The following is an 11340-nucleotide window of genomic DNA, read 5'->3' as shown; positions in this document are numbered from 1 at the left end:
TACTGACATTTCTGATCTTTGAAGAGAGATTTATCGCTTCCTGTGGCAATACTGAATACTCAAAAGGTACTCATTGATTACTTGATCCTTGCCTACCTTCCATATTAATGCACTCCTCTCCTTCCTGCTCAGGGATGACCACTGTTGACTCCTACCTACTCGGAGCTACTAGAGCATTATATGAGCCCACAGTAGTTTATCCTTGGCTCATGTAGTGTGTGTGGAAATAGTTTTGTCCTGTTGAAGCAGCTGCATCCTCTCCCTGTTCTACCAGCGTTTTGACCTACACAACAGAAGAATTTCGCAGCTTCCATGACAGTATGATGGAGCAGACTATCAAATATTCAGATCTCTGACTTGCCTGACATGACATCTGTAATGTTTTTGGAGACATCTGCTTTGAGTGGCTTGTGCAAACAAATCCTTAGGGATGTTTTCTCTAGCTCCACCAGATTCAAAGAAGGGAGATAGCACTGAATGTTTGTCCTGCTCTGTTATCAGCCTCTCTCTCCCTGGTTAGAAGGACTTGATCCAGTGCAGTTGTTTACCAGTGTTCCTGTCCCAGAGCTGCCTTTTCAAATGGCCTGTCCCGTGCTGGCAGCCAGGGAGCCTCTTCAGCCACCTTCTGGCACTCAGGATAGAACCTCTTGTTAAGATTTCTGGAGAAAAGAGCACACAGTAGTCCATGTTTTTTCACAGACAGATTTTTCTTTTTTCTTAGTTTGGATTTACTCCTGGTCATCCTGGTTTTTTTCCTGCAAATTAAAAAAAAAAGAGTTCCTTTGTCAGTACTGCTTTCACCTTTTCTATCAGAAGTTCGTAAAGGAGCCGTGTCTGATGTTGGTCTTTGTACAGCCCTTTTTTGACTTCACATGGCATGTGGTTTTGTGTCTCCTAAACAATGATACACTAAGCCTGTGCTCTTCTAATGCTGCTCTCTTAAATATTAGGCAGCTGTGCATATTCACTGCTCTGGAAGTGCAGGTCAGTAGTAGATTGCCGAGAATGACTGTACTTCTGCACATTAGCTAAAGAATTGGTTGGTCTTTGAGATCTTTCAAAAGTGTTCCAGGTCCTCTAGAACTTTGTGTGGAAGCGAATGTTGAGACCACTAAATCTCTCTGTCCTAAGAGCATCATAGTTATAACTGCATAGATGGGGAAAAAAAAAACACCTCACTGTTTTTGTTTGAAGTTTAAGTATATCCTTCACTTTATATAGTGCCAGAGAATGGTAAAATAACTTGGGTTGGAAGGGACTTCTTGTGGTACCCTGGTTCAACCCCTGGCTCATTGCAGGCCCACCTTTGAAGTTAGATGAGGTTGTTTAGGGTTGCATTTAGCAAATATTTTCAATACCTGAAAGATTAGGGTTTCTGCAACATCTCTCAGCAACCTGCTCCAACAACCGCTCTTGTCGTTGCAGCTTGCCTGTTGCATCTTGTCCTCTTCGCTGTGTACCTCCGAGAGCGTGGTTTCATCTTCTCTCTGCTCTCCTGTTAGGTAGTTGAAGGTAGCAGCAAGATCTCCCCTTAGCCTTCTCGCGGCTGTGTCAGTCTGCTATGGTAGGTCTTGTACTCCAGCCACCTTATCCTTTTGGCAGCCCTCCAGTGGGCTCTTTCCAGTGCATGTCAGTGTACTAAGCGCAAAAAATGGACATGTGGAGCACTTAAAATTCCCAGCTTATCCCTGTTTTCCTTCAAGTTTGTCAAACCTTCCCCATATGTCAAAGATCTGATTGGAATGTAAATTCATGCAAGGTATTTTCTGCCAGAACATAGGCTGGTTGCTGTAACAGAAGTAGGCTGCCTTTCTGGTAAAGGAGGGTAAGAGCGGCTTTTCGTCCCTCTGGGACGTTACCATGGAGTGGATCAGAACAAGCATCCCTTGCATTTTTGAAGTATGTATGTTTGTAGTGGTGGACAGCTTTGCTCCTTGGGTTGTACATTAGCAGGCTGATGTTCCCTGAGCAGTGTCTGAGCTGCTTGCTTCAAAACATCTCTCAAAAATCTCCAGGAAGATACTTCCTTCAACAGAGTCAATACCTCGTGAAGAGAGAAGAGTGATGGTTGTACTTTGCATTAACCCACCATCAATTGTAATCTGCAGAGTTCAGTCTGTAGATTTCCCTGTAAACTATTCCGAATTTGTGTTGTCTCTGAAGAACAATTATTATTGGTTTGTTTCTCTTTTTCCCCTACTGAGAGGTTGGGTACAATCTTTGTTCAAAATGGATCTCTCTGCTTGCCAAGCAGAAGATTAGTTTTCTTCCAATTTTCAAAACCTCTTTCTTGATTCAGAATCTCAGGAAAACCGAAGTGAAGGTAAAAGAATAGCAGTAGATAAAGGGATGCTTCCATTCAGTTAAATGTGCTCTATTGAAGAGTCCTGGTGTGTTATGTCCAGCGACGAAACTTCTGAGATGATGTTTCCATGCAGGAGGTGTTCATTTTGCATCAAGCGTCTTCTCAATGGAGAAGTCCTTTGCTCTTAAGGCTTTTCTGTGTTAATTTACAAGTTTTTAGGTTTTAGGAGATAGCAGTCTTCTCCAGGGTCACAAGTCAGGAATAAAAATTCAGCTACTAACAGTAACGATTTTATATGCCTACCACTGTGCGCAAGCGCTCATCAGCACAGAACCTGGCAAGGATGCAGCTTGCATCAGCAGCCTTAACGTGCCCTTAGCGGCAGAGCACACCCTGTGTAGCCTTTGAGCATCCCCTTTTCTGGTCAGTGAATGTATATAGCATGTGTGATTTTTATGTTACAGTGTGTTAAATAAAAAGAGATCCATTCCAAATGCTTACTATCACTGAGCATCCACAGCTCCAACAAACTTCTTACCAGTAGCGCTCTTTGAAGCTGATAAACAATTAAAAATAGACTTGCCAAGGGAAGAATGCAGCCAGAACCCAGACTTGAGTGCCTTGCACTGAATAAATGACAGAAAGAACCAGGGGGGGATAGTACTTAAATTCAAAGGGCATAGAACTTAGTGTGAAATTCAACACTGCTCGGCCTGCATCGCTGAGTGCAGCAACAATGTGTGCCTCGCTTGAGAATGACTCCTGTGGAGTGGCTTACCATTCCCAGGGTTTTTAGCGTGTATGCACATGGAGGACTGAAAAGGATTACAGATGAGAAATAATGTGCTGTCTCGTAAATATTGTAGTTCTGTAAATGTGGATATTTTAAGCCCTTCATTGATTAGGGTAACGAAGCTAGCTTTGCGACTCCTCAAGGAACTGAGGCTGTTCTTCCTCACAGTAACAAGGTTAAAGTCTGTTAGAGCTGATTTTGTTACTTTATTGATAGCATTACTCACTGCATTGACAGTATATAACGGGTTTTACTTGCTCAAATTTATAACCCTGTAACCATAAAAACTGCTTTTGTTGTGATTTGGTATTCTGCAGCACAGGAGGAAAAGGACATCTGAAGTAGGCATAACCAGCTCTAAAATGTCATACCACATTCTTAATTTGACAGCAAGGCTTACAGAGTTTTAGGTTGTAAGTACCATGAATGCTAAAGAGTTTGAGAAGAAGTAGAGAGAGGAGTTTGTAAAATGAGTTCATTCTTGCTGGTAAAGTATTAAAGCTGATTAAAGTACTCTCTTGGTTTTGTTTAAGTTTTTTTTGATAAGTGAAGGGGTCCTCAAGCAGTTATGAGTTATCATCTTAGAAGTGTGGGACTATACGTTTTCTGTTAAACAAGCATTAAACATTCAAACAGTGCTTTCTCTTTTATGTAGTTTCACTGGTACAACTCATCTGTTCTGTTCCAGAGTGTGTTCTGACATCAAGAGCTGCATGAAGAATAGCCAGCATGAAGAGAACAAATCAGTCCAGGCAGAAGTGCAGAAGCGTCAAGAACATAAATGTAAATTAAGGGGTTTTAAAGTGTGGTATGCGTTCCATGCTGAGGCAGTAGTTTCCTGAACGCTTTAAAGCTTACACTGTGCTGGAAGAAACCCTCTTGCTGTGCTTCTCTTTTGGCTGGTTTGAGTGTTTGGGCACACGAGAGACCTGGTCTGGATGGAAATAAGTATCTTTTTGGCTGGGTGAGTTCTGGCCTAGATTAGTTTCCTGACCAGTTAGCTGCAGTCTTAGAAACGCTTGTGCTAACATGAGGAGTAGTTGGGGTGATGTGGGTGGGAACGAGTGGGCAGTTTAAAGGCAGGAATGGCTTCTCTGACAGTCAGTGTGTTTGAAAATGAGGCCTTGCTCCTGGTGGAGAGGGGTTTTTTCCTCCAAGGTCAAGTGCCTGTGTGGGAATTTTCTTTTTTGCTTCATCTGCTTTGAAGGCTGATTATAAAGGCGCTTCTAGGGCTTGGTGTATGAGAGTATTTGACACGTGAGTCCAAATTAATTAGATGTGTGTGTATAAAATGGATTAAACTACATAAAACTTCAGCATGAGGACCACATTCTAGGGTTCCACCTGGGTTTAATTCTGTTTACGTATGTTCTAACATCTATTAATTCAGATGAACTTTTCTGCGATTCAAAAACAAGGATGGCTTAATTTAGGCTCCAGGAGTCTGTCTTGTCCACCACCCTTCTGCCATAAGTGTTTTCAAAACTCTCCTGGAATTTCCTGTCCCTGCTGCAACAACAGTAAACCACACCTCTACATTTGACAGCCTGACATTAAGCTAAGGAGCACTGACTTGAGTTTTCCTTATATGCAGCAGGGTGTAATTTGTGAAATGACTAATAGTTACTGCCTGGGCAGCTGTTGTTCATGGGGTAGGACCTGTGTTACCATCCCAGGGATGCTCCTCTTCTTCCTGCTTTCTGATCCAAAGCCTGAATTCCCTTGTCCAGGCAGAGTATCACTGCTTAATGAGTACTCAGGCAAAGATAAAAGGAGTAGCTGTTCCCCAAAAGTTTGTTCTTGGATACTTACTCACCTAGATGAAGCCTTAGAGGAAAACAAAATCACAGTACTTGTAGCTCGTTATGAAGTCTCCAGAATGCCATGCAACTTGTTGCACTGGTCTCTTTTCAGGCGTGGTAGTGTCTGCTGTTGCCACTTTGATATCATGTAACACTGCATCAGGTAGCCAAAGAACCCTGCTCTGGCCTGATTGATTTTGAAGAAAGACCTTTTTCTTGCTGGTAGCAGTTTGCCAGTAGCCTAAAGGAAACCCTAGATTAATGGGGGGGGGGGGAGGAATTGACTGCAAAAACTTGTTGATAAAGAAATCTATTAACCTTTTCCAGTGTCCACCTACTGTATTAGACTTTACTTCTTGTGGCAGTGGATTTTACAGCCTGTTTTAACCTGAAATAGTTTTCTGTTGTTCTCAATGTATTACCTGCAGTTATTCCAGTGGTCTTTTGTGAGCTCCTTTACCGCTTTTGTGTATTGAAGAACTGTAAAAGGGAGGCACTGATTAGTTTTATGATCCAGCCTCAGCTGAAAACCTCTGAATTCCTCTGAGAGGGCTACTTCTAAAGTGTAAATATTTCTGTATTTCACATCTGGTAAAATGGCATGTTTACCCTTCTGAAATGATCTGCCAGGTTAGCAAAATAAAATGTCTCTTAATATGTTAAAAAGGGGACCATTAAAAAAAAAAATGCTTGATATGGAAATGTTTAATTCATATTTCCCCACTTTCACTAGAGAATTCTCTAAGTGGGACTAAGGAACTAGAGTCGTCATGAGACCGCACTAGCAGTTGTTGGAAGGAGTAGGGAAAACTTAAAAAGATGTTAATAAGAAGGAGAAATTGAGAAAAAGTGGAACAAGGTTTAAGAACAAGAATATTTACTAAAATTATCCCTACTGCTTTCTCAATGGAACTTTGAATTCTCTAAATCTAAAGGAAAAACAAGGAAAAATTTGTACTTCTAGAAATAAAGCTGAAATGCTTCTACCAGACTGCTTGCTTCATTAAGGCTTACCATGTCCAGTTAAAAGTTATTATAGCCCAAGTGACTTGAGTATGTGTGGGATTTGTTATCAGTAACTGCAGAGATTTATTTTTCTTCATAATGCAAGTTTCGGGCAGTTGATGTTCCTGTATTCTGCTTTCCTCTCCATTGTAGGCTACAGCACAACTACCAGTATTAGTTTTGGAAGAGCTGTGATTCTGGGGCCTCTTGCCTCTGTCAGGTGCAATGATTAAGAGGGAGCTTGTTCTGCAAACAGCTGAGGAATGATATGGAATTGAGTTTCCTTCTGTCTTGCTGGGGGACCCTGTATATATACTCTCTTTTCACGTCTTGCACATGTCTTCCCCAGAGTTCTTGATACAAAGTAACAGGTTAACTTTATCCTGAGCAATTGCAGAAAACCATACATGTGTGCTGACTGAAAAATAAGGGTCAGTGCTGACTGAAGGGTCTCATCACTTGGAATTATTTGATGTGACATGATGAATGTTTGAAAGAGCTCTGCTAAGATCCCTGGGCAGGAGCAGCAACTAGGAAGATTACTCCTGTAGGTTACAGAAGGAGAGGAAAAAAAGAAAAGGGGGAGCGTGGGGGAAAAAAAAGGCTGGAGGTACTTGTAGAAATGTCACGGGATGCATTTTGATTCTAATTCTGCTTGAAGCTAGCTGTGGGCAATGAATGTCCTGTGGGCAGGGTGAAGGCTTGGCTGTGCTCTTGGGTGTTCATAAGGGTAAAGATTATTTTTGATAGCATCTGGCCCAAAATGTGCTACTTTCACATAGGTGTAAGTAAAAGGTAACTTTGGTTCGCAATTAGCAACTCATTGAAGAAAATGCTTGTGTGTGGGTTTGATCGCAGTTAAATGCTATTGACTTTAAACAGGCAGGTGCCCACAAACTGGCTGTGACCCAGAGGGTTGCAGGGTGCTTGAGAGAAAGCAATTTCACTGGAGGGTGTGCTTGGTGGATGATAGGACAGCACAAAGTGGAGGGATGCAGCTCAGTGTAGCCACCTAGCTTCTGGCATACAAGGTTCTTAGTGCTGCGGTTTGCCTTGAGCTTTAAGCTGGCACTGGCTGCTTAAGGTGGCCCTAGCACTTGTAACCTGCTCCCTTACCTCTGTTTGCCCAAGTCTTCATGTGGGGAATCTGGTCAGGAACTGAACATGTTACAATGTAATTAACTCATTTTCCCTGCATTAGTTTTCAGTTGAAATTGGTTCTCAGTCAAGTTCATTATGGCAAGTGAATTGTTCTGTCAATGCAAAGGCAGGGAAAAGGTTGAGAGCAGCTCTTTCAGCAGCAGCGCTGTCTTTTTTCTGTCTTACAAGTAGTATGAAACCATTTTGCAAGTTAATAATCTGGTCTCCTATCTGGTTAGTGGGGAGAAAGGAGGGTTCCTCTAGATGGTAATTTAGTGTAGGGATCCATTTAAAAGCTTTGAATCGCTCTCTGGAAGAATGTACACTTCTCCCTGCTCTCTTTAGGGAGGCCAGCCTTCCGGCACAGGCACCTTGGTTAGGTAACAGCCAGCAGGACTCCAGACACTACCAAAGCTGTCTGTCTGCATCCGATCCCTTTGCAGGGTTAGTACTTAAGGAAACCATCCTTCTCCAGCTCTGTTGGCAATTGCAGCTGTCATTCCTGTAGCTGTTTTTACATATTTCTTGGAGACATTTCACACTGATGGGCCCTTCTCATACATAGCAAAAGCACAAGCATTTATTAACCCATGATGGAAGTTCTGTCGCTCTTCTGTTCTAGGTTTCTTGGTTTTCCTTACTCTCGCCAAGATGCTAGGATATTTCTCCAAGTAATTACTTGATAGTCAATTAATGAGACTGCTTTTTTTAAAAAAAAAAAAGTTAAAGCTTTGATAGTTGTTTGTGAAGCAGTACACTTGATTTTTTTGGTCGTCTTTTTTTTTTTTTTTTTCAGTGCCAGTGTTGTAAGTGGCAAGGAGGAAATGAGAAAACTGCTGGAGATGGGTGTAGCAGCTGTAACCAGTGGATATGGAATTTAATGCAGTAGGCAAACAAAAGCTTTAGGTTTCCAGCATGAGAAAAGTATTTAATAAAAGCAACTTACCCCAGCTTTCTAGTTTCTGCTGTTGGTAGTAAATCTTTCATCTTTTGCTTGTGATAGCACTGTGAAAATATCCTCTCCCAAGTTATTCACGGGATGCTACCTGTTCCTGAAAGTTTTGTGACCTTTGTCAAGTAGTCTTGCATTCCTAGGCTTATCTTTAAAAGAAAGAAGAGGATAAAGTTCGTCCCCTCTTTTATCTGTTCAACACAAGATTCTTAAGCTTTTGTATGACTTTCCTTTCTAATTTTCTGTAGTGCTGTAGCAGTTAGCAACAGAAATGGAGGGCGTATGTCCCTATACAGAGCTCTTTGAGCATCTTCCTACCACTTTCCCAATTACGTTTGGATTTTTTGATTCTAGTGCCACACTGTGTGGAGAACAGGAATTGGCATGCTTTTAAAGTGAGAGAGGGGACCTTTGAGAGGAGATTGCACGTACACCTCGTTCATGTTCAGATTTGCTGCCTGTCTAGGGGTACTACTGATATGCCCCAGAGATTGGGAGCAATTGTAGTGAATAGTGAATAACAGCAGCACTGGGACAGGCTATGCTTAATGCTTTGTGGTTTATATATGTCTGTTTGCTTTTGAAAAAGTTATATTCATGCCATGTTCATCTCTTAATCAGGGAAGCCCTGCTGGAGGAAAAGCAAAGGCTGCCTACCTGTTAAACTGCCTGATCTTTGACTGTGCTTAGTTGGGAGGCTTTTTGGAAGAAGGATATGGGCAATTCACCATGGGGAGGGCGAGTGGCCAAGCACTCCTGCAGTTACTTTGCATCTGCTAGTGTCCTTGAATACTTATAGGCATACATACTGACTGCAAGCAGAAAAAAACGCCCATTTATTTATAAACCCCATTGGATGTATTTTTTTAATCTTAACTGTAGATTGTTAGATGAAGTCTTTGCTTATTCCTCTGTTCAGTTTTCAAAGCTTCACAGGTTATGCAGGAGAAACTTAACTCTCCTGTGTTTTAACATAAAGCTTTATTTCCCCGCCTGTATCGATGTTAATAAGTGGGTAATCCATAGGTGTCAAAGCTATGGCAATCTTGGAACAGGATGTGTATGTGGATTGACTTGAGTTCAAAGTCTGAACGTGTTGCAGGGTGGGTTTCTTCTGCATGCACTAATGTAGCTGCTGCTGTTTTCATTATTTTATGAATGCCAAAAATTTATTGACAGCATTTGGCTTCATTTTTTCTATTGATTTTTTTAAATTTTTTTTTTTTCTCAAGTCAGCTGTATATTACAGCATTGAAGCTACTTTTCAATTGCTTTGAATATCCCCCAGTTTTTAATGAGACTGCCTTGTTTGGCAAAAAAATAAATATTTTGCTGTTAGTTGGTCCATGAAGCTTGATGCAGTTTGGTGTTTGGTTTTTTTAACATTGGTTGAGAGGCAGGCAAATGCCTCTTTGTGACAGTAGCTTTATTATAAACAACCCAGCTAGAAAAACATGCAATGGCATCAGCCATCCTAATATCTAAACATCTGTCTCTGGGTTTGTATCGTCTGCATTGAAACTTACGGCAGGTTGTCTTTTAATGCTTCTACAACTAAGATTAATGCTGTTGTAGGGCTATGTTAGTTGAGCGCTATGACTTTTTGTGTTGATGTGGTGGGTTTTATCAGCCTTGCTACACTGGAGGTTTTCTTAAATCATGTTCCTGAACATGAAGAGTTTATACCTTCAAGCTGGTTAAGTGCAAGGTTTTTGGAAAAGGACCCAGAATGGTGAAGTGTTGTCTCACAGTCGGGCTGAGGCTTTCTCCTGTGCCGCAGTTAGTAGGGCTGTCGGCATTAAATTACTTTCTCTCAAGCAACCTCTTGATTCCTTTCATTTGAATAAGGTGTCGGTTGTATCAAATGCACACCCCATCTTATTTCTACTTGTTTCATTTTTTTTAGATGAGCTGCCCATCAGTTATTTGAGAAAGCTTAGATCTGTTATTTGGACGTCACAGCTTTTTACCTGGCTGATTGGGTTGTGACAGCGCATTGAGCTGTTTAGTGATGTACTGTTTCTTGTTGGAGTTTGTAGAGCCCATTGAGTGAGCGTGTAAAGACTTAGCTTGAGCTATTACATGGGAGTTGTGGCTTTGACTTCAGATGGCCTTTGGTCTTTTCCTTGGCCACTCTCCTTATTCTGGAAGCTCTTTTGGGTTTTTTCGGTCTTTATTTACCAAATCATCTTCTGTTAACCTGCTGCTTTGTTTTCCTTTTTTTAGATTCAGTCATTGTGGAACTAAGCTATTGGTATAAGGTACAATAACTGGTAGGAAGAGAGCTGAAGATAAAAGCCAGAAATAAAAGGTTGGGAGAATGGTAAGACAAAAAATATGTTCAGCAGTTTTTATTCCTAGTGTTCCACTATAATGGTCTTAGTTGTACCAAATGGCGCATGTTCTCTGAAATACGGGAAACTTTTTCTCAGAACTTGGCTGGGTATTTTCTCCAATAAATATAAAACTTTCCTCTAAAACTTGTTTTGAAAAAGGAGGATTAAGTTTATAAAAAAAAAAAATAGAGAAAGGAAAAGAGCTAGCAAATACTTTAAGACAGAATGATTCAGCAGTGACATGGACAGGCAGTGCAAAGCTCACTGCAGCTGGAGAGTCTTTCCAGAGAGTTTATTTAATATTAATAGGAAAGAGCCCATACATTTTGCCTAGCCCCTTCTCAAGTTTAGAGCCCATCCTGTGTCCCCCACAGCTGTAGAAGTATTTTAATTTGAAAATCCACACTTTCTTGAGAAGAAGTCTTGGCAGCTTGGTAGGGTTTTTGAGCTGGCCAAGACATCAATCGAGACTCCTTCTGTACATTTCTGTATTTTTATAGTACGTTGCTAATATAACCTACAGTGGGGTGTAGTTTTCTTTCAAGTACTGTTAACATTTCCCCGCTGGCAAGAGCCTGGCTTAAAACCTGTCATTTTCAGATTAATTTACTTTTTACTAAGAGGAACAGACTGTTCCATAGCCTGGAACAAGCAGGAGTAAATGCTCATCCATCTGCTGAATTTTGGAGTACAGGAGGTCCCAGGCAGAATGAAGTAGAGGGCAGTGGAGGCGGAGGTGGCAGGACACCGTCCCGGCTGCGCCGCTGCAGTGCGTGTCGCTCGCCGCTGGAGGACAGCCGTGCTTCACTGGGCCTGCTGCTCTGGGGTCTGGCTTTCACAGGAGGATGTTGCGAGTAGAGACAGGTAACTAGACTAAGAGATAAGCGTCTCTAAAATAGGAGAAGGAGACGGAAGAAATAGGGGTGAGTTAGTTTCTTTACTGAATGGGTGCAAGAGTCCTTCTGCGTATTTCACACATTGAGCATCCTTTGAACAAAGTCGTGCCT

At 41.6% G+C, this 11340-nt stretch overlaps 1 protein-coding gene across 7 annotated transcripts in view; it reads left to right on the top strand.

The window, feature by feature from the left end:
• Positions 1-11340, top strand: part of CTCF (CCCTC-binding factor) — a 33867-nt gene that overhangs the window by 5703 nt on the left and 16824 nt on the right. For 2 of the 7 annotated variants that reach the window (XM_035898778.1, XM_035898776.1), the window contains exons 1-2: positions 1-66; positions 3787-3881. In XM_035898778.1, the coding sequence (XP_035754671.1) occupies positions 3828-3881 (54 nt within the window). In that variant the 5' untranslated portion in view covers positions 1-66; positions 3787-3827. Of the gene's footprint in view, positions 67-3786; positions 3882-10223; positions 10321-10917; positions 11198-11340 lie in introns of those variants that run through there. The other 5 variants (XM_035898780.1, XM_035898779.1, XM_035898777.1 and 2 more) reach the window with 5 other exon arrangements.

The sequence above is a fragment of the Egretta garzetta genome, unplaced genomic scaffold (assembly GCF_000687185.1).
Source record: "Egretta garzetta isolate BGI_Z169 unplaced genomic scaffold, ASM68718v1 scaffold27, whole genome shotgun sequence".
Classification (NCBI taxonomy): Eukaryota; Metazoa; Chordata; class Aves; order Pelecaniformes; family Ardeidae; genus Egretta; species Egretta garzetta.
Note: the sequence above shows the minus strand (reverse complement) of the source record. Positions and strands in the feature narration are given on the sequence as shown.